The following is a 26523-nucleotide window of genomic DNA, read 5'->3' on the forward strand; positions in this document are numbered from 1 at the left end:
CTCAAATAAATGTAAAAATTCTGTTAGATGTAAGTGTTCACAGCGCTATAACTTTTTATTTATCCTGCTTGTTCTTTGATGATCTAAATTATTTCAGCTGTTCTAATTACTTATTTAAGAACTATTGATCTCTCAGGTTTTTTTGTGGGAGGACTTAAGGAATAGTGTGTCTCACAAGCAACATTATAGTTGCCTGCAAATTATGGCAAGCAGACAGACTGTAGTAATGCTGTAATAACCAGCTTATTTTAGGTGGCTTATTTTAGGCTAAGTTTTATGTGAAATATTTATGTTTTTTGTAGAGTGTAACACTAAAATCTCTAAATTCTTCTGTCCTTTGGGTCATTGTGGCTATGAAATGGGAGATAGTGGGGATTTCCTGAGGGTTTAGAGAGTTTGCATCATAATTTGTGTTTGAAGTCAGCATGGTGTGTTTGTTGTAGATACCATTTAGTGTAACAAGGTTTTATTGTCTGTAAAATTAAAATATTTTTAAATTATAGGGAAATGTAAAATGTGAAAGCAAAAGGAAAAAAGAGATGCTGCCATTTCCTTTTGGTTTTGCTGCATTGTGCATCTTGCAGTCAGTCCCAACCTGTGTTAGCACTCCCGCTGGATAACGATCTGCCCTTCTCCCAAGGGACAGCACAACCAAGGCAAAGCTGCTCCTCTCTTCTGTGCTCACTAATTGATCTCTGGCTTGGCCACTTCCAGCAAGGTCACAGAACTGGCAGCTACAGAAACAGTGTTCTGTGGAAAATTTAAAGGGGAAGAGTAGAAGTACCTAGGATGGGATTATTTTTTTTTAATTCATAAACAATTTATTGGATCTTGTATTTTGTTTCTGCAGAAGTCTGAAACCTGGAAAGGACCGAAAGCAGAAGATTGTCCATTGTAACCTGTTCCTGCAATTTGTGAGTGAGCCCTATCCTGCAAATTGCTCTTTTCTCACTTTGTAATTCCACTTCCATTTTTATTAGAACACAGCATGAGGATTTCTGTTCAGATCCTGTAAAGGCAAAATGATTCCTAAGCAAGTATAGTCTGATCTTCTCACATTTTCTTCTTTGCAGAAGGTTTGTCATGCTGGCCTTGAAAGGCATTCCTGTGTTTGGGTTTTGTTTCCTTTTTGCAAAAGTGCTTGCAATCATTCATGCTCCATTCTCAGAGCTGACTCTTGATTAGCTCAGGCGCTTTACCGTTAGAAAGGTGATGGAAATTTGGAGTTAAAAAACCTGGACGAGCACCACCCCCAGGCTGTCGCTGTGGCAGTGCCGGGCGTCGCTCACTGAGCACCGTGCCAGTCCCTGTCGTTGTCACGGGAGGGCCTTTCTGGGGCTCTCCGTGCCAGGGCTGTGCTCGGCAGGGACGGCTCCATGGAGAGCCCACAGCCCTGCCCAGGCCACTCCGTGCCTGCCTTAAAGCTGGGTGCCATGCTGCAGGGAGCAAACCCAGGGAGAACTGCAAATAAAACATGCATTGGCACGGCTTATCTACTTGGAAAGCAGAAGACTGTACAGGGTTTGAATAAAGGAAATGGGCCAAACTCTGTGAAGGCAAGGCTGGAATACTGAGGGCAGAGCAAAGCTATGCTGCATTAGTAGGGGATTCATGAATGGTGTGGCAGAGAGGAGGAAGGGGACTTGGTTCACCTGGTATGATCTAAAAATACATAGAATGTGCTATACAGAGTCACAGCTGTTGTAGCATCTTTAAAGGATAAAATATGCAGCTTCCTCTGAAGTGGGAGGATGGCAGGGTCTCACAAAGCAGGCGTTCAGAAGCACCTTGTGTGGAATACTGTTCATTCACATGGCCCGAAACACAGTGAGTAGCATGCACTGTCTTTGTAGTTGCTCTCAATAAGCTGGTAATTGAATTATCAGACAAATATTGAAAGATTAGACACCATGTCTTTGGGAGAAAAGTGTAGAAGCAAGCCTAACTTGATTATTGCATCAAATCAATTTTCTGTTCATTGTGAGTTGAAGCAAATAGTTGATGGTTCAGAACTCCTTATGCTCCTTCTGTTACAAAGAACTCTGCCAGTGTTTGGTGTTTTAACTCTTGTGTGATACATGATACCGCAGAGAGGGAACAGAAAAAAATTAAATTGTGTTAAATTGTCTTAAACCCCTGAGCTGATGAATTGATTTGATACTGTTTGTCCACTGGAACTCGAAGCGATTAATTGAATAAACGTTTGTTTGAGTCTTTAATTTGTCTACAAATATGTACAGTAGCTAATGAGGAGGTAAGAAATCATCTTGAGAGTCACCTTGAGCAGAAGAAAAGCATTCCTGGGAGGCAGCGCTGTGGTGACGGCACCCAACCTCTGCCACCGCGTGGCGGCTGCAGCTCAGTGCCGGGCCGGGGCTGGCTGCAGAGCTGCGCTGCTCCCGCTCGAGGGAAGGTCATTGCGCCTCAGGGAAAGACAAAAGCACAAATATTCCTTCTGCAAAATCACACCTGGAGTTTCAGAAGTTCTTCCTGCACAAACCAAATGTCAGCCTGTGTGTGGGGCTGTATCTGAAGTTGACAATATCTGTTTTCTGCATGAAACTTGCTTCAGGGAGCAGGGTTTTGTGTTTCACCCAGTGTGAGGCACAGTCTAAGGAGGAGGTGGGGTGGAGGTGGAGAGATGTTCTTTGTTGATGTCTGACTATGGAAATGCATAAGGACAGACCAACCTCTAAAACTGTCTCAGAGGATTAATCCTTTATCCACTGTCACTTCTCTAAATAGACTGTATTTATTCATGTGTAATACACAACTGTGCATTTAAAGTGAAAAATAGTAAATAGAGAACAAAAGCAAATGGAAAGAAGAGTATGGAGGTAAGGACTGAAAGTGGAGGTTTTGTACTCATGCGTGATTTCTGTATGTATACATTTATTATAGATCCTCTATAAGAAGCAATGGCAGAACTTGTGATAATGGTTAGTGTTGACTAATGATATAATGATTAAAGTTGCTTTTGTTTCCAAGGGACCTTACAGCCAGATTATATGACATTACAAAAGACAGTTAATGTCTGTGCCTCACAAAAATGGTGAAGGTGTAAATATTGACTTAGAGTAGCAAAATTAGTTATTACAGTCAACAGAATGGTAAAACTGCAGATTAGACAAATGCCATACTTTATTACAAAGCACTGACTGATAGCAAAGGCATGATCTGTATTTAAACACTTGACATTAAGTAAGTTAGGTTTTATAGGTTTAAAGTACCTATGGATTACATTATTCTTGAAGAGTACTTGGGCTAAATAAGAGCACAGCGGGATCTAGGGGAAGTAATTGCTCACCAGCAATGGAAATGTGCTCCTCTGAGGGGGCAGCAGGGATTGCTGAGCAGGATGAGACAGCTCCTTGCCGTGAGATTGGGTGTGCAAAATGCCTGGGAATAGCAGGCTTCCATTAAACTGGAGAGAGCCTGCTGCAGAGCACAGTCTTGTCTTCTCCTGGGAGGAAGTGCCAGTGCACAGTGCTGCTTCCTTCCACCAGAATTCCTGCATGCCCTCTGCTCCATACATAATTCAGATGCAATGCATAATTAAAGGACTATAAAGCCACACTTACTTTCATGTATTTAAATTCCTTGATGAGCCATAGATGGGTTTTGCCTCATCTGTGCTTTTGCTTTGCCTGTTTCTGTAGTTTGTTGGAACAGTGAGGACCACGGCCCAGTGAGTCAGCAGCTCCTGAGAACCACTTCCAAAATACTAATCAGTGCTGTCAGGATTAGTATTATGTTAGAAGAAAGTACAACTATATAACAAAGTCTAATTAATTTGCAGTATCATAGATTCACTTCCTCTGTTACAACATCTTTGTAAGGCACTGCCTTTTCAAAGTAAAAAACCCTAACTTTTGAAGGGTACAGATCTAACGGTAGCAGCAAAAAAGCTCTGCCTTGAATGGCCTAGACTATGATCCTTCCTAGGAATAGTCTGTGTGGCATCTGAGTGTGTGCAACATCTGTTTTCTCATACAGGTCTGCACTAAAGACTGGCTTACACAAGAGCGAAAGCATCAATCGTACATCTTGAACTTTCTCCCTGTTACTTTCTGCTCTAGATTCCTTCTCTTCAGATCAGTAGTTTGTGAGTGGATCACATGATGGTATTTCCAGTACTTCCAGTGCTGTGATTGCTCTGTGTGAAAAGAATTGCAGAGGTGCCCTGGGCCTTTGCATTTCAAACACTAGATGTGTAACATTTTATATATTCAATCACCAGTAGAGTGTTTGGATCTAAGCTATTTAGAGCAACTGTCTGTGCTATTGCAACCCACTCAGGGCCCTAAGGGAGACCTATGAACAGGGAGAAGGCTCAGATTTCTTTGAGTAATTCAGTATTGCCAAATACTTTGGTTTGCTACAGCTGTTGGAGAAGTTTTGGGAAGATCTAACCAAAGAACATGGTGTTAGAAAAGATCATGGTGTTAGTTTAAAGATTCAGGCGATTCAGGAAAATGCTGCAGCTCTCTCCTCTGAGCACCAGAAAACCTAACTTATGTTGAGTATGAGGTAGAAATGAGTATCTGACATATTCTTCAAAAACAGAATTGAAGGCTAAGATCCTCTTAAATTCATGGCAGGAGGAGCCTCTTTGTTTGAACAAGTTGCTGTTTACAGCATTTTTCTTTGCTTGAATGAGATACTGTTTACAGCACTCTTAATAAAGTATCTCCTGGCAAACAGACTAGGTTGTAACATCTCCCAACCTTATATAGATGAAACAGTGTCCTTCAAAATCCACGCTGCTCAGTTAAACCTTGGTAGCTTGTGTTGTGACGGGGATACCTAGTCTTTGATAGACTGTATTAAGTCTTTTCCATTTTATCTTGATAGCATTTAATCCTTCCACTTTTGGGATGTTTCTCTTCTGTACTTTGCCTTTTTTTTTTCTCCTTCTGGAAACAAACAACCCAAAACATTATTCTGTCGCTTGGGCACCTCTCAGGAGCTCCACTACTCAGAATTTGCATGAATAGTCCTGCAAGCAGTTTAATTCCAGGGTCTGCTGTGCTACTGCTGTAGCCCTCACCCTGCCAGGACCTGCCCTGCTCCATGGTGTGGATCCCCAACCTTGGGGGATGTCAGACCCTCTGGCTCTGAGGTTAAGTACCTGTGCTTATCCCAGCCTGTAGTAATTGAAGCGTTTTTCTGACAGGTCACTACAAACAGGATTTCACAGCACGAGGATCTCAAACAGAGGGGCTCTCACTTTATTCTTTTTTCTGTTTCACACTTTGTTATGACACCTCCATCTGTTTGCTGTTCTGTGCTTGTATCATTGCTATGAAAAGATAATGTTATTACACCTTTTCTTCTCTCTAAAGACAGAACAGATGACATAAAGTTTCCCTCAAAGCTTGCATGATCCAGTGGTTTTGACTCACTGGACAGCTGCTATTCAGGACTTATTCCCTCTCTATATAGATTTTTGGACCTTTGACAATCTTGTGACAATCACAACCTGCTGTATAGTAATTGATACTTGCATTTATGATACTACATTGTATAATGCAGTAAAATCCTGAAACGGGGAAAATGTGCAATATGACAGGAAAGCAAGAGCTTACCAATGTATTTCCGTAGTTCAGTCCCTACCTCTGCTTTGTGAACACTTGTGCTGTAGAGAAACAAGCTGGGTTGCACTTAGAAAATGCACTTGCAGGTGGAAGGTACAGGATGCAGAAACTGTGAGCCTGAGGAACGTACAGGAAAAGCCCTTTCTGCATCCATGGATTTGTACTGCCTTTCCCTGGGTCTCAGTTCTTCTGCAGCAATGTCTGATCTTCATGGTTCTGCAGTGATGGAGAATTTTGAGTGTTATGTTTTACTTATCCTGTAGCAGCATGTAATTGTTTTTGAGGGTCTTTCCATAAGCAATTGACTTTAGTTGAAGCACTTGCAATTGCTGCGTTCATGTTGCTGCTGATGTCAAGGCAACCTGTGGGGCAGTTTCTGTGTTTGCAGTGGCAGAGCACAGGGGGAGCACTGTCATGTGGATGGTGCTGCTGAGGAGTTGGAGAGCAGCAATAACCTCCTGACTGTGAAAATGCAATCCCAACAGCAGCCCTGGTCAGATATTCATGTGAATGAGGCTGTGTGCCATGAGTAAAGGTTTGTGGTGAGGGCCAGGCATGTCTGTCATGGTTAGCACAGTGTAGTCTGCTTCCTTCTCTTCAACACTTGGTCTGCAAAAAAATGTGAGTTTTCCTTGTCATAATTGGTTTTGTGCCTTATTAACTGTTAGTCTCTGTGCCAACATACATAATGACTGTGCTCTGTTGTGCTTACCATTGTCTCTGTTGTGGCTTGCTTTTCAGGATATGTGTTTATTTTCTTTCCCATCCGATGGAGGCATAGTGGGCTGCAGTGGGGAGGGGTCATTAAGGTTGAGTCAATAGATCCTTGTGCATCAGCTGATGCTCAGTTGCAGATGCTGCAGCTGCTAGTCCATCCCCTAGGCTGCTCCTGAAGCAGGACCTTCTGCAGAGGCACTGCCTTAGGAAAGGACATACTGTGGTTGCTATCTGTACTGCCCTGAAAGGAGCACATTGGTCTTGCATTGCTATCGAGCAGTGTAATTGAGAGCATTCTCTGACAAGTGAAATGGCCAGCTCCATCAAATATTGATAAAGTAGGATTATTAATTAGAATAGGGGTGTAGGATTAAAATGTCCCTTGAGTTGCATTCCCCATTTGATGTGAGAGTGTGGTTTTGTGGTCAGAGAGTGGGAAGCTCAGGATAACTGGAATCTTTTCTCATCTCTTCAATGTGTTTGCTTAATGTCCTTAGTGGTTCAGGGGATATATAATACTGTTGTCCAGAGCTGCTAGAATTCTGATATGCTCCTATGGTGGCACTGCTGGGAGTGAACTTTACAAGAATATCTCTGTTAGTGTATTTTGGTCTGGTTTGTAGCTCATAAAAAAGAAAATCCCCTCTGACCAAGCTGGCAATTTGCAGTCCCGTTGTCCTGGAGTCTTGTCCTTCCTCAAAGAGCTGCATGTCTTTGTGAGAGGGTGAAAACACTGGATCAGTTCCACGGAGCATATGACACTGGACCACTTGGCCCTCAGGTGCAGTGAAGGATAACATTTTGCTTCTGACAGTGTGTGTAGTGCTGAATGGAATAGATATCAAAGCAAAGAGAATGAATTGAATTTCCCAGTTACATAGCCCTGCTGTAAAAAGGAGCTTTCAATGTCTCCCACTTGAAAAAGACAGCACAGGTTAGCTACGAGATTTCTGTTTAGAACAAAGCCTCGATCTGCATCACTAATAACAGCTGAGGTATTAAAATTGAAAGAATTTCCCTTTTAATCTCTTTTGAACAGTATCTGCATTCTCTGTGTCACTGGTGTTAGCTTTTCTTTTCCCACAGTTCTGGTCCATCAGGACAGTGCAGTAAGGACTTATTTTCCTCTTAAGGTTCTTCCTGGTTCTAATATTCTAGAAGAAGTGGTTTAGACCTGTTATAATTATACAAGTTCTGTAAATTCATTCTTCCATTCCTGTACAGAAACTGTGTTCTTGGGTCCCTCAGAATGTGTCTGTGCAGCAGCAGTTTAACACCCCTGTGTGCCCCAAGGCTCTTTTAGATGACAGAACTCTCCAATCTGAAGCATCTTCTATTTCTTTTTAATTTCTCTTCCCCTTCTGAGTGTTTCCCTGCTCTCTCTAGAGCCATTAGATGCTCTGACTATGCACTTCAGGAGATCAATATGCTTTTGGCATTCACAGGCATTATTATTCTGAGATTGTACGACTGGTATGTATTCATCCTATTAACATCTGCTCAAAATTCCCAACATCCCAGCACAGCTAACAGAGAATGACCGTGTTGTCCTTGGTCAGGCTCTGTGCAACAGATGTTGATACCTGGTTTATTGTTGGACAGATTCCACTTCCCCTTTTACTTTGTTTTGACCTCATTTCACCCCTGGAAGCTCCGTTTCAGCCGGAGATGGATGAATGAACTGGGAAGCATTGTGTCCACTGCTGCTGTGGCAATTCCTCTGTGTTACTGCCCAAATAAGTTATTTAGTTCCTGTATTGTAGAGGCCAGTTCTGACCTAGCAGTGAGATTCCAGCAGCCCTCGAGGATGTGCCTGTAATGGAAGCACCATCTCTGCAAAGCAATAGGAAAAGACAAGAGTCTGCTGGGCAGATTCAACAAATCAATGTCTTTGTGGCTGATGTAACAGAGGATTATGAGCTTTAAAGTCATGGAAAGAGGATGAACTGTGTGTGGCTTTGACTTCAGTGATAACTCTGTGGCTATTGAGTGGTGGGAATACAATGTCAGCTTTCTGATTGTAACAGATTGTGGCAATAGGGTTAAGTTAGGAGGGGAAAGAAACAAGGAAAGTGGAGCTAAGTGTGTCTCAGTGTGGAAGTTAATAGCCACGAATGGGACTCACTGTTTTAAAATCCTGTCTGAAGGATGTAACGTCTTATGAATGGGAAGAAACTGTTTCAAGAGGAAACACAATGTGTTGACATTGCTGGCTTCCCTCCCTGCATTTTGGTTGCTTTGGTTTTCTCATTGCTGTTCTCCCAAAAGTTGGTTACAGTAAGAGATTAGTTCAGATTGTAATGTGCATAAGATTACTTAGGGTTAACTCTGACAGCCAAAATAACATTAAAAGTAATCATTTGCTCATCCAATATTTGATTCCCCAAGTTAAAAGAGGAAATGTTATAACATCCCATACAAGTGGAGTTTTTACATTCCTAAGTGAAAGAAAGCTGTAAAAGCCCAGAAATACTGGGTACTGATTAATCTCCATTGGCCTGAATCAAAGGAAATGCAAAAGCCAAGGGAACCTGTGTTTTTAACGTGCTTTACAGGAGGCAGAAATAGAATTGAAGAAATCTTCATTTAGTCTCATATATTGCAAGTGGCAGTGGTTTGGCATTTTCTCAGAACACACACAGACACACACACAAATACCCCAAATAGATTTTCTTGCTTCTTGGAGTCTATTTTTTCCAGCATGCTTGCCATAGTGACCTCCTGCGAAGGGAGACTGGCAGAAATATGCAAGGTTCAGAATCGTGTGCTAAAAAAGGGTTTGGATCAAATGGAGTTTAAACCTCCAGTCGAAGGTTTTCTTTGAAAATCACTGATGGGCCCTCATGACCTTCCAGTGACTCACTGAAGAGGTGGGTTAGCAGAGCCAAGGAGCCACAGATCAATTTGGACAGAACAAAGCTCAGCTTCTGCTGCTCTCTGTGATTCTGGGAAGCTCAGCCATCAGTATTTGGCTTCCCTTCTGCTCCCAGAGACAGGAGAGGAAATTTTACTGAAGTCATGTAATAGATGGGGACCTAAAGCTGAACTGGAAGCAAAAACATTCGTAATTTGCCCAGAGAGTGTAGCTAGGCTGGCATATGGAGTCACTCCCAAAGCTAATGAGAGTTAAATTGTCAGGTTTGTGACTTCTGTCTCATAAAGCATTCAAGCATAATAAATGGTGCTGACACACTGGCCTTGGCATGGAAAACTTCTTTAAATATACAAGATTCTGCTTCTTACTGGGGTATATATAAAGTTGGCTTAGATGCAGTGAAGTTTCTTGGGGATAAAATGGATAGTGTTCCAATAAGCTGTCAATTATGTTTCTTTCCAGAAATGATACATGTAATTGGTGAATTGCAAGGCTGGATTGACATTAAATAGTTGATTTAAAGTATTGTAATTATTTTTATGTTTTTCCCCTTAGTTCTTGGGAGGATTCTAGATCCATCCACTTCAATATTTGGTATACAGCCTCATAGGAAGCTTTCTGTGTGCCTCATCAGAGAGATGCTTAGGTGCTTATTCTTGCTTATACTGAAATGGTTGTAAACCAGATGAAGTGCTGCTTCATGGTGCTTTTAACAGTTCTTGGAAAGTTTCTCAATCCATCCACTTGAATATTTGTATATACCTCATCAGGAACCTCAATTTTCCTTTTTTTTTTTCCCAAAACCATTGAGCAGATTTTGTTTCAGACATATTGATGAGCTCCTGTGCACATTCAGCACACCAGTTAGCAGAGCAAGAGTTTCAAGCATTTGTGCTGCAGATCAATATCTCCTCTGACAGAAGCCCAGCAGGAGCAAGGTTTGCCTGCTGTTGTGAGACATGAAGTAGAAAATGTGCAAAAACCATGCTGGCTAAGAGGGGTGGCATGGAGCTTCCCTCAGGCCAGAGGGAAGTACTGAAGCCCTAATCTCTGGTCCAGTTCTGCAAGCAGAAGCAAACAAAAATACTCATTTGGAGACCATGAGAGTAGGCTTGGATGCTGTTAACACTCATGTGAAAATCTGTATTGATCATTCTTAGAGGTTTGTTAAGCAGTCTGACTAATGGCTGGTGATGGCAACACCAGGGTTTAGCATCCCAGCAAAATGGCAGTGTGTGCTGTGGTAATCCCTGCCAGAGCCTCTCAGCCAAGCAAGAGCAGATCCAGCAACTTGTGCATACCCACGTTAGGTAGGGCCATTGTTCTGGGGCTTTTCTGAACTAGAAACAATTGATTCACATGGGAGATTCAGTCTGTGAAGTAATAATGCTAATACTGGTATAAAACAATACTTTCAGTATTTTTCTAATATTTCTAGTATTTCCTAGAAAGGCAGGAGCCCAGAATACTGAAAGCACTGGACAATATCCCCACCTTTGAGTCAGGAAATTGAATGTGGGACTGTTTCTTTATAGTTGTTCCTTGCCTTCATACTGACAAATCTGTCTTTAGTTGAGTAGATTAGATTTGGAGATAATAGAGGTGTTTAGTGTTCACTGAGGTGCAAATACATAAGAGTGAGCCCCACATCTGTGGAATGCTGGAGAACATTACTCATTCCTCAACATCTGGCACATTCGTGATCTGCATCCATTTTAGTTCCTGCCACCTACCGTGGTGACAAGGTCCAGTTTTCCCAGAGGCCTTATTACTGAGCAGACTGTGTGTGAAGTCTGTGGAGGAAAAACAGAGATTGCAGCTGGAAGGAAAATGAGGCAGAGCTTGCTGATTTTATGCAGAATCCAAAGGTGTAATTTCCATGGCAGAGATAGATGTCAGACGGGATTTTGAGGCTACACTCCTCTTCAGAGCTCACACGGTGCAGCTGGATGTGTTTGTTTTTCAGGTCCAAAATTTTCTATTCTCCCACTCCCCTGTTTGGCCTTCCTGGAATACAAACTTCAGCAGTAGGAGGTTCCTTCAGCCGGGCTGCGCTGCCGGGCAGCCTCCCTCCCTCTGGCTCCCAGTGTCGGTCCCTTTGGTTTTCCCCTGAAGCCCAGCCTAGCTCCAGGGCTCTGGCAATGCGGAGCTCTGCAGCAAACACGGCTAATCCAACCTCTGCAGGCTGCTTTGGGGCTGGGAGCACAGACCTGCCCTCCAGCGGCGCCCGCCAGAGCCTCCCTGAGCCCCCTGGGAAGCAGCTATTCATAAACGCCTTGGATCGTTTGTGACAAAAACAGCAGCAAAAAGGCCTCTCGATAGTCATCTCGCCTTCAAAACACCCTCAGATCCTGGCAATGCACTGGCACATCCTTCCTGCTGTAACATTTTACTGCAGAACATCTTGCCTGAGACCTTTTTTACACTCTTTTGGCTGCCTTCTGTTAGGTGATCAACATTCTCATCTCCCCCTCTGCCAGAGAGGCCCCTTGGAAGGGAATCACCTCCACCGGGCAGCTGTAAGCAGGGAAGAGGATCAAAGGGCATGAAGTTGACCTGCAGCATCCAGCGGGGTCTCACATAGATCAAAGGGTACATCCATGTCAGAGCCTGACTTCCGTGACTTCCTCAAGAGAGAGCTTGGCAGGAGTGTGGCCCTGTCTTAACCAGAGCCTGGTCTGTGTGTGTTTGAATGGTTTATCTGTTGGAGAGGAAGGCATGGGTGCTGTGCACATGCTAAATATCTTTGTTATGGTCCTTACAATCAGCTCTTTTTTGGAATGAAGCATGTTGTGAAGATCTCTGAACAAGCAGCTCATGCTGCCAGGCTGAGGAGGTGATTTCAGACCTCAGGCAAGCATGTTTATATTGCCTTTGTCCTCTGGACTGCCCTCCTCTTCTTCCTCAGCACTGCAATTTTATCTGATGATCACGCTCCAGGCAAGTGAGGCTGTGCCAGAGCTCTGCACACCCGTGCCAGTGTCCAGACAACGACCCTCTTGCTCTGCCTTGTGAACCCACTATTTCCACTGCCATTTCTCAAGACTGACCCATGTCACAGGCTCGGGACTCTGGCATTTACCAGGCAGCATGATTTGCTTGACAGCAGTTCTGATTAGCAGTGATAGGAAACAAAATTTATTGTGTCTAAAAAATGCAATTAGGATGTCTCAAGACTGGACATTTTGTGTGATTTTGCCAGATTTTAATAGCAGCTTTAAAGTTTTGGCTCACAGCACAAACTGTGCCTTGGCTGCTGCGCTGTGGGGATGTTGCAATAGGTCTTGCAGTGTCCAGGGTGCTGCTGGCACAGTTCTGCAGCAGTTCGGGATGTGTCCAGTTGCTCTGGTTCCTCAGTGCTGCTGGAACGTTCATTTCTTTCCAGCTCTCCTGTTTTCCCTCGGGGGCCTTTGGCAACTTTGGCAGTGCAGAAGGGACATCTAGTGGGCTGATGGGAGAGTGGGGACAGTGCCTGTTCAGGGCAGCAGGAGAGAGCCGATTTCCAGTTAGAGATTGGACTCTGGGGAATTAAAAACTCGAGCATTAAAGCACCAAATTGTATGTAAACATTTCCATGTACAGAATTGGCTTGTGAGTCTGAAGGCTTGAAATTCCAAAGATTATGGAGTTTTAAAAAATATTCCTGACGCTTTTCAGGAGTGTCAGAAAACAGGAGAGTATATGGAAGCAGTCAAGTCTGGCACAATTTTTGAGTGGAACTGGAAGTTTTTTTCTTTACTGACACAACTTCCCAAGGCTGCAGCCACTGTTAGTATGGACTGCTTTGTATAATGTTGTGCCCAATGACCCTTAGAGGACAAAGTTGGGGAAAAGATCATGACTGGTGCTGTTAGCTTCCATTGTTCAATTCAGTAGAATAGATTTGTGCCCAGTGGTTCCAGGACCGTGAGGAGGGAAGGTGAGGCTCTGTCCTCTGTGGCAGTTACAGTGTGCACGTGACAGGAGAGAGGAATGGCTTTATTTGTACCACTGATATTTGCCGGCCTGTCACACGTCTCCAGTATCCAATCTGCAGTATTAGGATTATTTTAAGCCCTGTGTGAGGAAAGATTGTGAAACTCATGCGAGTGTACATTGTTCTTTGAGTGAAAAGCAGACTTTTTCTGAGGTACTTTGGTATATGATTCTCTCTGATACTTTGTAGAAAGATGTATAAGATTGTTTTATGACCAGTGTACAGAAAAGTATAGAATTAAGTGGACAGGAAGGTTCTGCTGAGTACCCCAACCTACTTTCTCCTTTTTCCTCTAATCCATCTTGCCCACTGCTGCCCCATTTCTATGGCATGCATTTCCGGCTTGCGAAGGTTCCTGCTTCGGGCTGAGAATAGAAGCCTTGCTGTTATGCTGTCCTTAAATCTCTCCTAATGAGTGTTACACCAAGGAAAGCAGCTGTGTCCTTTGGCTCTAGTTGTAATGCTATGTTAAAGAGCAGATTATGGTGACGTTGGATGGCAGTGATGCGGAGGTAGCACAAACCATGACCAGTTTGGGGAAGGCTTTAGCAAGGATGACTAAGGACTTGGAGCTTATGCTTTAGATAACAAATCCACCCAATTGTGCTCTTTTGGAAATGTAGTCAAGCCTAACAAATCAGGGCCTTAACAGAGTTGCATCAGGGTCCTTTAATTGGACTAAGCTCGTTAATACCCACATTGGCTTTCATATGCCCTGGGGTCCAGCACAGGAATGGTTTGCTCTTTATGCTGGCAGAATCTCATAAAATTGCAACCATGAACAGTGATAAAATTACATCCTAATGTCCTCACAGGTAAACAATGGATTAAGGTGTTTTGATTATTATGAGGAAGTTGTATGTAACTGTTTTCCTCTTCCCTCAGTCTGGCTAGTGTGACAGACTCTGTCATGGCTCTGTCCAGGGCTTGGGATGTGACAGGCCACACAGCACAGCAGGAACAGCAGGGCTGCACAGACCTCAGCCTCTGTGGGACAACCCCCACTTTCTGTGTGGGGGTTTGTCATACATATTCTGTTTCATGAAAGCTGAGCAGGTCCTTCAGGTAGTCCTAGAAGTCATAAATTGCCATGGATTAGGTGTGTTTTCTAGGTGTTGTGAAGCATTGCACTACTTGACTTACAGCAGTGCCTGGCTAAGAATGGTGCTTTGTTGCCATGTTAATTGTGCAATGATTCATATGTTTTTGCTGGGATTTGGAAAAGGTGGATCGTTGAGAGCATAATTCACACAGGTGAGGCAAAAATATTCTGAGCAGAAAGATTCTGCACACGTCAGTGTTTGGTTACATCCCCTGACAGCAAAACCAGAGTCTAAGGAGACAGAAATGAGTTCCAGATGGTTGTAGTAACTGGCAAGAAACTAATACTGAGGCTGATCTTGAGAAAACAGACTGAGGACACCAGAGATGAAAGAGGGGGCAGGGTGGTCCAGATAAGGTTGATAACACATGATATATCATCTTTGGGGCATTCCAAGGCAGGACTGTGAGATGAACCATTTGTTCCTGAACTGCAGAGTCTGGGTGGTGGAAAGACTCTTGCTGTGGCTGTTCTGCTTCTGCACTGAAGGTAAAACCCCTGCAGTAACTATCCCATTTCCATGCACAAATCCCACCAGCCTCTGCTGCCCTGCAGTGATGCTGGGATAATGCAGATTACTCACTGTAATTTTGTTCTTGTTTTCTTCATGTGCAGCCTAGGTGTGTTTGCACTAATTCATTGCTATCTTGAATATTTCTTGTTTAAACTAGGAATTTGTCTGGAATCTTACCTGTGTTCTATTTTTAGTTGTTAGTGAAGGGTGAGGCAATGTACTTAATTCTCATTACAGTTAGTTTAATCCAATTGTGATGTGGATTTAGAGAGACTTAGTAGGTCTCAGCTGAGTGTGGGCTGTCTTTTTCCAGTTACTGTCATTAAACAATGCACACTGATAACATTTTCCACTTCTAAAACTGAACCCATGTATCTAAAGGTGGTGTGATTTGGCACTTGTGGTTTGCACCTCTGTTGATTTCTGTAACTGTTCCTCAATTGGGAAGAGGGTTCCTGTACATTTTGTGAGTTCACCTGACCTGTGGTATCACCCACCTTGATGAGACAGTAGTAAGGATTAATGTGGACTAACTCTGCTTTTTGGGGTTAACAGAATGCTTTTGTCTTACTTCTCTTTGAAGAAGGCAGCTTCTCTGAGAAAACTCTGTTCGATCGTACTGCGGAGTTTGTCAGCGTGAGGCGATCCAGAACTCGGCACCCCCAGAGAGCCTCGGGCCAGCTCCGAGGCGTGTCGCGGCCGCGGGCCGGCCCAGGTGTGTTCCCGGCGTTGGGACCGCCGCCGCTCCGGGCAGCCCCGCAGTCCGCTCCGCGCGATCCAGGCGGGCTTTGCGGGCGCTCCCGGCGCGGCTGCGGGCTCTGTCCGCGGGCTCGGTGCTGCCGCGGCCCCGCAGCGCCCGCCCCGCGCCCTGATGTGCCGCAGGAGGGGCTTGCTGGCCTCCGGCTCCTGTCTCTCCCCGGAGGGCTTTAGGACGGCCACTCTTACGCTTGTCATGGAATTAAAGAAAACTACCTCCCGGCCGTACAGTGCTGCTCTCCTGCTGCCGCTTTTCCTCTTGTTTTGGGGTAAGTTTTTGTCTTCTGTGCCTGATTCTTACCCAGCTACTATGCAGTAACTTTGGATCAAATCTGTGACCCGCCCTTATATTGAACAAATTGGCATCTTACAGTTAGATTTGTAGCCTGAAAACTTTTGTCAGGAAGATAAATAGGCATTTCATTCTAGACGTGTTGTTCCTTCTGTTTATTTCTTGCCTCTTTTCCTCTGTCTCACTGTGCACATGTATGTTTGCATTTATTCACAAGAACTAAATAATTAAGTACTCATGTAAATAAGTATTTACCTATTATAGTAAACCATTTTCTCCATTGGAAAGGTCTGAATATTTTGGTTGTGCCCACACCGAAGAAACACAGACCTTTATTTTCATCCTATATGCTCAAGAAATACATCTGAGCACAATAGGATGGTACCTAGGGGAGTGTAGTGCCAGATACATCTGGTACAAAATGTGGAGGGAGATCACAGGACAGGAGTGTCTCCACTTAGAATTTGGATCCATCCTCAAAGTGCAAGAAGCAATGAGGTAACAAAAGAGTCTATGGGGAGTTGTTTTGTTTTGTGGGTTTTTTTTTCCACACTGAAGACTTATTTTATAGCCAAAGAATCTGCTTGAGTACACTGAGATTCTCAAACTTCCCAAGACCCTGTCTTTGGGTTCCATTGACACGCTTGTTTAAAATATCTCATGTTCCCTGAAAAAGAGATCTCTGTTTCTTCTGGAATAGGTGCCTAGAAATCTGCTGGGCCTAGACATCTGTTTTAGTCATCTAGAGATTATAAGGTCATATCAGGAACACGTCCAGCCTTTTACTGGAAAGTATGATTTGGATTGGACTGGTCTCCTTATCCTGCCCTCAGCACGGCCAGGACAGTTACCTGTAGCTGCAAGTCAGGTTTGGTTCCCACTGAGCAAGTACAGGTATGATCCAGGACATGAAGAAATGGATGTAAAATAGGAGAACATTGAGAAAATACAGTCAGGGCCTTTTCTCTGCTTGTTTCTGCTGAACATGACACTTGGCATTTTCTTGCATTAATAGGTGATGTTTATGTAATTTTTGAGATTTGGAGAAAGTTTTCAGCTTTTCATCTGATTCTCCAACAGTCTTTTTCCTTCTGAAGCCTCCTAAGTTTCTGTTGCTCTGACCACCTCAGACCATGAATGTGAAAGTCAAAATATGTTGTGATTTTTGTCTTTTTTTTGTTTTTTTTCTCTTCTTTGTACCAGTTTCTTTGTCTGGTGTGTTTGCTCCAAGTGCCTGGAATTCCTCTGGCCACAGGGAAGCGGCAGGACTGTCTTTTGTATCTAGTAACCATAGCTACTGGTTTGGAGTGTGAAGCAATTACGGTGGCTTTGTGCTGGGCAGAGGCAAGGCTGGGTGCACGGAGGGATCTCCAGCATGGGGCTGCCAGGCCAGGCCGTGGCTCGGGGCTTGGGGCTCTTTGCCCGCTGCACTTGTGGCTTTTCACTCCTGGAGAAAGCTCTTCTCTGGAGCACTGATTTAGTGAGAACTTGGTGCTCTTTTGAGTGCAGGTGGGTGACTCTTCTTGCTGGAGCCAGCAGAGCTCGAGGGAAGTGCTGATTTTCATAGTTTTTCACCTACTCCTATTTTGCAAGGGGAATTCTGACAGATTTTAACTGGAGTGAATGGTGCTATTTAGGTAGCACTTGCAGGTTTTTAAGGCCATAAAGAAATGTCTTTTCTTGCCCTTATAAACCATCACTACTTTTATTTCTAATTGACTGGGTCTAAATGTCATTGAAGCAGAGAGTGCCTAAGCTACTTGTTCAAAACTTTTGTGGAAATCCTGAGAATGCAGTTGACCTGGTGCAATCCGTACCCATCAGAGCATCCTGCAGGCAGATCCTCACAATCTGCAGTTGTTTAAAAGAAACCCCTGAGGGGCAGAGCCTGCACCTCCCCTTTTACTGCTGCTGCCTGTGTAATGGGAACACAATAGAATAGCTCCCAGCTAATTCCTTGTCTTTAAAAGAGATTCTGGAGGGCAGAAGTAGTGTCTTCTCACTTCTGTTCCCACAGCTCCAGCCGTCTGCAGGCACAGGAATTCACATACCTTTTGCCTGGAAGATGCTTTGGACACCTGCTGAGGGAGAGCATGTGCAAGACAAACCTTTTCTGCTATCAGCTCTAATGCCAGCTCTTGAGATTAGCTCGGACACAGGGACAGTTTAAGGCTTACTTCAAAACTGGGGAACAAACAAAACCAATCTTCCCAGCTGTTTTGTTCATTTTCAGTATATTTAAATAACAATTGGAAATTAAAGCCTGTGACTCACTCTGGTGAACTGAATACACAGGAAAGTCCCTGTCCCAGTGTTTGATCTGTGGAAATGGATGAAAGATCAGAGAATATGTGAAACATGAAGGTCAGCTTGGAGGAGTGTTCATTAAGGGAAAATACTGGGCACAGAAGATCAAAGAGTTATGGTGGCAATATATTCAATGCTGTCATAAACCAGACATTCATAGCTCCTGTCTTCTTCCCAGTTCTAGAAGAATGATAATAGGAGTTACACCTTCAAATCTGCAGTAAAACTGTGAGCAGATAATGAGCACAAGCTAGCTGGCTTGTTCTGTAGTAAGAATGAGTCCAATTCCCTGAAGTGGTATTTCTCACTAATGCTGTTAATGCCTTGGGCCGTGATGTTGGCACTGCTGGGCCCTGTGGATTGGTGCCCACTGTTTGGCACCTTTTAGCAATTCACTGGGCAAACTGGGGGGCAGAGGGCCAGGAATCACCATCCTCCTTCTTTGAGGGGGTAAATATTCTGCATATTTTACAAAACAACCTGAGCCACACTTCTCTGTTCCTGAGTAAATGAAAGTCTGGGTCTAGGCTTTTGTAAATTCTAAACAAATACTTTACACCAGTAGGCTGTGTACATATATCTGGCATGAAGAACTCTGTCACAACAAAAACCTCGTGTACAAATGTAAAGTGGAATTTGTTGGTCTCAAGTAACAAAGAGAACAAAGAGAAACAATGTCAGAAGCAGTCTGAGAAGTGATGGACACACCATATCTGGGTAAAACTGTAATCTGGCCTGTGTGCAGGGATGTGAGGAGATGCCTTGAAGTTGGTATTTGGCTGAGACACTGGCCTTGTGTGTTTAACCCACCAAAACTCTCCAAGAGACATCAAAGTCATGAATAGTGAGGCTCTTTTTAAAAGTGACTTTTCCAAAAGCCACTCTTGGCATTGCTGGGATCCCTGGCATTTTGTCAGGCCATTTATTCAGTATTGTCTTAGAAGTCCTGCCTGCTGATTGCCAGTGCTACTTTTGGATTAGCTAATCTTTATTTTTAGGGTTTGTGATTTTATAGTCATAGTGCCATGTCCTGCTTCACATAAATTATCAGATGATAATAAGATGATAACCGGAGACAGTAACAATAATGTTTCATTTCAACCAGCAGATATATCTCAGAATCCTTTCTGCCATTTAAAAAATGAGGAGGAAGATCTTGACTGTGGGCCCCAGAGTCACCAAGGTACTGCAGCAGAGCTGGGTGGTGGGAAGCTGCTGCAGCCCAAGGGCTTAGCAATTGTGATCGAACATTGGTATTTTGGAGGGTTTCCCATTCCCACATCTCCTTTTCTGAGGCTAAATAGAAAAGACTGCTGTTAAAGCAGATGTCACAAGTGCCACTACTGTGTTAAACAGGACAGGGAATACAGGTTATGGAATCTTTTGGACTAGGTGAAATATCACTGCCAATTATTAGCACATCATGAGCTTGTCAGCAGTCTCAGAGAGTCCCGGCCGTGTTTTCTGGTGCTGGTATTACTCAGAGCAGATGCTTAGCTAAGGTCTGGATAGAAAAGTTTTAATCTCTGTGTGTCAAGAAAGAAATGGGGCTTATAAAGCCCTAGGGATGTGTGAAGCCACCTGAAGGGGCCTTGTACCCTGAGCAGGTACATGGAAGGTGCTTCCTGAAAAAGTATTTGCTTTTATCCTGCCATTCTCTTCCACAGCTGTCCTTCCAAAGTGAGCAGGGGTGGGGAAGAGAGGGTGGATATGAAAGCCCCTTTTCAAGCCTGTTCATTTCCCTTTCTGCTTGTGTGGATCTGGGAACAGGCCAAAGTGTGTCCCCTTTCACTAATCCTTTACACTGACCAGGACAGGGAAAGATCAGCAGAGGTCAGCAGGGATTTACTAATATAAGCACATGCCTTCCTGTTGTCATGGAGACCTAACTCTCCATTCCTTTATTCCTCTTTATTCAGAGTTTATTTAGTAGTTGTGTTGCTCTGAATTCCTTCTGGTGGAAGGGTTCCCTTTCTACTCTTGGCCTTAGGATCATTCTCCAGTGAGAGGTGTGCTGGGATGAGCAGCAGGAACAGCGAGCGCAGCCTGACTGGTGAGAATTGCCCCAGGCTGGGGTTTGACCAGTGGTTTTGGAAATTGGATATCCCTCAAGCTCTGTGATTGTTGTGGTGCAGCTGGGACCTGTGTGCTCTGAGAATCCTGCTGTTCTCACCTCTTGGTTGTAAATTGGGATTTTTTTCATTATACTGAATAGGGCAGGTGAAAAACATCTGAAGAAGCTTCTTTCCACTTGAGGTGGATCTGGCTTGTCCAAGCTCATATTCAGATTTACTAGACCAGGAAATAACATTCTGGCAGCCTGACTTTTCTGGGAGCTGTGTCTGTGGTTGTGACAGTTGTGCACAGGTGATGGTACATTTTCATACTTCACCATGTCCATGTGCATGGGCAGGATTCAGGGAGGGGGATCTCCCGTAGGTACCTCTGCCTCTGCTCTGGTTTTTGTTCTGTCCTTCAGTACAAAAGGAAACTGCGAGCTGAGAACCCAGTGCTGCCTCTTCCCTGCTGGAATTTTAAGTGATCAGTAAGACACCTTTAAGGTAGTTATCAGTGCAGCACTGAGCAGCTTCCACAAGGTCAGGAGTGTCTGCAGATTGACTACATCCATCCTCTGTCAGTCACCCGAGACTTTGAGAAAACAAACTTGTGAAAACCAAACCCCCAAAATAGAAGCCTGTGAGTAATACTAAAGCAGCATCTCCAATCACAGAAATAATTGCCTAACTTGTCATTAATTTCTGATTTTTTTGTGGTCAAAATACTCGGTCTAACTTTGACAAGATCACATAGTTCACATAGATTATTAAAGTGAATTATTAAAACAGAGCCTGGTAATATGGCTTGTTTGCCTTAAAGTGTTACAAAAGGTCACAAACCTCATGGCTTCGGGAAAATCTTTGTCAGCTACCTTTAAAGTGTAAAACCAGCCCTGTCCTGACAGAGCTCAATGAATGCTTTATATGGGACTCTGGTAGCCTTTGAAGTTCCTCCTAATCCACCCCTAAATGTCTGGAACTGTTCTTCAAAGGAGCTGTGGTCTCCTCCAGTTTCAATTCAGCATAGGCTTGCAGGGTGGTATGATTATAATACACTTCTAATTTTTTTTTCCCTTACAAATGTCACTAATTTGTATTTTTCTTATGAAACATAAAGGAAAACTTCAAAATGTCACTGTTAATCCAGCAACAACTACTTTGGTGAAAAACTAGAAACTTGTCATTCAGTGATTTCCTTGACCTGATTTTCACAGTATTCATGAAACAGCATGATCTGAACTACATGTTTTCATGGTTGTAATATTGTGCAGCCGGAAAAACTAATTTATTCATTTTTCTTATTAGCATTTGGTGCATATTAATGTGCTATTCACATTCATATATTAATCTATTCCAAAACTGAGAACAGTAAGTGTATGCCCTAGGACTGATGGTTGAAAAGAATAAAATCATCAGATGTGCTCTTTGTCAAGCCAGACGTTCAGCACTGCCATGGAAAGAGTATTAGGGTTGGAATACGTTCTCACAGGGCCATGTTTTGTCCTTGGGAAATATTCCATATTAGTACAGGCGTGCTGGGTACAGGGGACTGTGTGATACAGTGTGGGGTTTGTGCTGTGAGTGAGCCTGAAGCCTCCACTGAGGCAGTCAAACACGTGGGGGATTTTCTGCCAGCTGCAGTTCACAGAATAATTTGCAGTTATTTAGATAAGTTGTATTTCTTGTGATTTACACTGCATTGTCCTCAGCCTGCTCCATGCATGCCCTGTGAGTTTTGCCATGTTACTTCAGGACATCTGTTCCAGAAAATGAACATTTTCCTCCAAAATGCTGCTCTGCTGAAGTACATCTATTAACCAGTGCTATTGTTCATGGTCACAGTGAGTTTTGAGCAGACCAGAGCTCTCCCTGTTCCTTCACTGCTGTCTTTGCACTTATTAGTGAAGCTTTGTGCTGTCTGTGGTTGAGCTATATGATGGACCAAACCAGAAAAGGTACAAAAAGGTGTGTCTGTTGTGAAAGAACTTTGGGAAAGGCAGGAAATAGCAAAGGGCTCTGATGTTTAGCTTTATTTGCAAAAGCGCATTTTGCCAGTGTTCTTCTCATGGAAGCAGAAAGCCACACATGAGCTTTGGCAGTGACTCAGCCTGGCTATGCCAGCAGTGCCTGGGGATTCTGTGGAAATGGGAATTTCTTTGCTGATGGAGTGTGCTGCAGCTCCTTCCCAACATGCACCAGACTCCTTTTTTTGTCCCAAACTGTGCTCCTGGCCTCCGGAAAGTGCAGGCAGGGGCCGGTTACTCATTAAGCCTACAAAGGCTCATATCTGCTGCCTAGTAAAGCTCTTTTGCGAATAGTTTCCTGGGCTTCCACTCTAATTGCCACAGAGATTCCAGGCAGATTCCGTCATCCTTGTTTTCTGCCTGACTGGGAATCTGAGAATAAAAGGGTTGATGGCAGAATAATGGGATTGCTGGACAGTGCAGGGCTCAGCAGCTCTCCCCAGCATCACATGAGAGGGGAAGGGAGGGGTGGGCCATGGAGATGATGCTGGGAAGAGAAAGAGCTGCCTAAATCCCTGAGCGCCCTCCCTCCCCCAGCAGCACTGCCTCTTAAAAGAAGACTTAGAAACACTACAGTCGTTGGTGGGAGGAATCTGGGGGAGGTCAGGGCAGGGGCAGGCTTTTGTAAACCGAAGTCTCCTATAAATCCCTTTCAGGCCCTGAAGTCGGTGACTCCACCTTCAGGTACAAAGCTGATGGGGCAGAGTTGCTAGAACACCACTGCCACAGATTTAACTACGGGGGGTGGATAAGGAGCAGGGCAAACTGCCTAAAACTGGGCTGGGATAGTGCTGGCACCAGTGAGAGGATGTGGAGATCAGCTGGGGAGCAATGCTGAGGTGTGTGATCCTGGCCAGTCCTTAGCATGGAGCATGGCAGGGTAAAGCAACATTCCTCATGGAGCAGGGGGGCTGAGGGAGCTGCAGGCATTTGGGATCCTGCCCTCTCTCCACCTGCAGCTTTATGGGGTTCACAGGGACTGAGGCCTGTCACTGCCTGGGCCATGGCTACAAAGAGAGGGCAGCAAAAAGGGTGAAGAGCTGCTCGCCCAAAGGCTTGGAGTGATGGCTTGACTTCCAGCACCAGGGGAGTCTGGATTGTCTCACCAGTAGCAATTTCTCAGAAGCATTTGCTCCCTCATGAGCTTTATCTGTGCTTTGAGACCATTTTTCACAGACATTTTCCAAACATCTGCTATATAGTTGTTTGCAGAGTTACTTCCAAGTTTGGATGTTTCATAACACTTATACAAGAATCAGGCTGGGCTATCTCTACCACATAGCTTCTCTCTTATTTATCTTGGAATTGAGCAGAATGAAAAGCTCTGATCTCAGAAGGCCACAGTGGGATGAGGTGCTAATGACTTGCCTTTGTAGAAGTCGAAGTTCTCTGTTTCCACTGCCTTTGTCCCTTTATTTAATTTTTTGTTGGTTTATGTATTTTGGAAAGTGCTTAATTGTGGCATTGAATCCAGGATAGATATCCTAATTCTAACATAAAGGCCATTATCTCCTGTCCTCTGGGCTATCCTGCCCTTTGACCAATCTGCTCCTTTTACTTCGTTTTACAAAGTAAATTTAAAATTCCTTTTGGAAAAGAAATGAGGATTCCTCCTATTGTTCCATTCTGCTCCATTTGAAATATCTATTTTGAATACATTTTTAATATGGTGTATTCTACTTAATCTCATTTATATGAACTAAATTTGCAGTTCAGTGGGCACATCCCATCACATTTCTGGAGGGGGAGAGTTGCTTAATGGGGCAAGAGCCTTTTAAACGCTGCCTTTGAGGGGACAGCAAGGCATTGTGGCTCAGTGTGAATTAACTTTTCACATCCAAATGCTCCCAGATTTAGGGGAATCTCGTCTCAACATTAGTTCCTGGTTATCTGGTTGTTAAACTGTGTTTTGGCTCAGCAGGTACTGATCCAAAATGCCATCAGCATGGTGATCTCTGCTCTTCCTTGCTAAAATTGTCCTGCTGTGTAAATTTACATGTCAAACATGAGGACAGGGTGAGGGTCGGTGGTTATCAACCTGAGCTGCCTGAAGGAATCAGAGACTCTATAAATGTGCCCATTTGGAGTTTGCCTTGCCTTATTTATAGGAGCATCTTCAAGTCACGTCTGGGTTAGCTGAGAAAAAATTGTATCCCCGGAAGGAGCAGCTGGGACATACAGAGCTGCAGCCAATACCTGAACTCATCCTGCCTCTCTGGATTTCCAGGCACAAATGCTGTGCCCTGCCAGTGAAAGGGGTCATGGAATTTTACACTAAGTTAATCTTGTGAATGGATTTAAGGTGATATGTGTCACTGCTTTCAAAGTGACTCATGGATGAATAAGCACAAGTAAAATAGTTGGTTTGGCAAGAGATTTTTGATTGCCACCAAATGAAGGGCCGTTGTCTTCTTTATAGTAAATGTTTGATTCTCCAGTATCGTCCTCATCTCCTGGCTAGCGCAGCCCTTTGTTGTATGGAATTTAGTTGGGCAGTCTCCATGCTGTATGTGGGCACTGGCAGAATTTTTTTCTTTAGAGGTAAAAATGCTGGCTAACAGAAAGTCTCTTTTCTCATCAGGAACTTCATACTCTGAAAATGACAGTGGCTGTTCCTCGTCCCCGTGTGAGAATGGGGGGAGCTGTAAGGATTTGGAAGCGGGTTACCAGTGCACCTGCCCTGTGGAGCCTGTAGCCTACATGGGCATAAAGTGTGAACTCCTCTACGATGCTTGCATTGAGCACGGCTGTCCTGCCCACATGACCTGCACCCGGACTCCAGGACTCCTGGACTATGAATGTGTGTGCACAGCTGGCTCTGCAGGTGCCGACTGTGATGGTGTTGATTGCAAGAGCAGCCCTTGCACAGACCCTCGATTGGAGTGTGTGGATAGCCCAGCTGGATACAGCTGCAGGTGCCGGCCGGGCCCCGCTGGAGAAGGCTGCCCGGCAGAGAGCTCCGAGTGCTCCCGCCGCCCCTGCCTGAACAACGGCACGTGTGTGGCGGCCGCGGGCGGGCACCGCTGCCTCTGCCGGCCCGGCTTCAGCGGGGCCACCTGCGGGGACGACATCGACGAGTGCGCCTCGGGGCCGTGCCGGAACGGGGCCATCTGCCGGGACAGCGCGGGCGAGTACAGCTGCTTCTGCGTGCCCGGCTTCCAGGGCTCCCACTGCGAGATCGACATCGACGAGTGCGCGTCCCGGCCCTGCCGCAACCACGGCACCTGCCTCAACCACATGGACCGCTACGAGTGCCGCTGCGCGCCCGGCTACGCAGGTAGGGCCGGGCCGCCGCGCCTCCGCGGGGCTGCTCAGCGCCTCGCTGCGGCTCTGCGGCTCTGCGGCCCCGCGGCGTCTGGCCACGGGTCTGAGCACTGCTTAGGCTGCTGCCAGCAGCTTCCAGGCAGTGCTTGAGGCTTTGAATTCCCTGTGTGCTGTAGGTGTTGAGACAGGGATCCAAGAGTGCACCGAGACTGGACACAGGGTAGCTGGGATTAGTTGTCAGCATAAAATTAAGGGAGATAATGTAAAAAGATAGTTATCATCAGGAAGTGGATACTTAGTGTTTCCAGGTAAAACTTAGCTCTGCTGACCTGGCCTGTAGTTCTTGGTCCTGTCCAGTAGGATTTTTCCAAGGGAAGTACTTGTCTTTTGGAAAAAAGTGTCTTTTAGCTGGAGATTTCCAATTCTTTCATGCCTTGCGAATGTTTATTTGGCATACGATTTAAGTGTTTCTCTTTTGTGCATCTGTGCTAATGGTGAGTCAGAGAGGAATCCACACCTGTGGGTTATCTGTGAGGGAGGCAGTGGGGGGCTCTCCTTCCCCCAGCCCTGCTTATCGGAGTGCAGTGGGGCGGAATGTGACTGTGCCTGCCTGGTACCACCTCGCACATGAACTTTCTCAGCCTTCCTCCTGTTCACAGACTGAAGTGTTTAAGTTGAGTTGCTGTGAAGGAATGCTGCTGATTACCAGTGGAATGAGGAGAAGTTACAACATTAGGAATGTAGTCCCTGATGCTGACTCACTCTGATAAAAATGAAGAGAGATGAAGGAGAAACAGAACAGATTTTTTTATGTGGGCCCTGAGGTTACTGGTGATTTTGAGTATCAAGCATAATTCTGTCTTTGCAAATCAGTTTCCTTTTTTATCTTTATGCTGAATCCTCAATTCAGGATTGTGGGACTCCCTGCCAAAGGAGCAATAAAGTGATCCAGGCATCTGGAGGAGTTTGTTGTGCTTCAAGTTATTCTGATGTCAGTCATGAGGCTTAGCCGTGGGATTTAGTTTTTCATCCAGAGGTTTGA

At 44.6% G+C, this 26523-nt stretch overlaps 1 protein-coding gene across 10 annotated transcripts in view; it reads left to right on the forward strand.

Annotated features, from left to right (window-relative positions):
• The window catches only part of CRB2 (crumbs cell polarity complex component 2), a 56491-nt gene that overhangs the window by 7210 nt on the left and 22758 nt on the right, over window positions 1-26523 (forward strand). For 5 of the 10 annotated variants that reach the window (XM_085556336.1, XM_085556341.1, XM_021543780.4 and 2 more), the window contains exons 2-3: window positions 851-15806; window positions 24799-25494. In XM_085556336.1, coding sequence (XP_085412462.1) covers window positions 15653-15806; window positions 24799-25494 — 850 coding nt within the window. In that variant the 5' untranslated portion in view covers window positions 851-15652. Of the gene's footprint in view, window positions 1-850; window positions 17339-24798; window positions 25495-26523 lie in introns of all 10 variants that reach the window. The other 5 variants (XM_085556345.1, XM_085556343.1, XM_085556344.1 and 2 more) reach the window with 3 other exon arrangements.

The sequence above is a fragment of the Lonchura striata genome, chromosome 17, assembly GCF_050655825.1.
Source record: "Lonchura striata isolate lonStrDom1 chromosome 17, ASM5065582v1, whole genome shotgun sequence".
In the NCBI taxonomy this organism is placed as follows: domain Eukaryota; kingdom Metazoa; phylum Chordata; class Aves; order Passeriformes; family Estrildidae; genus Lonchura; species Lonchura striata.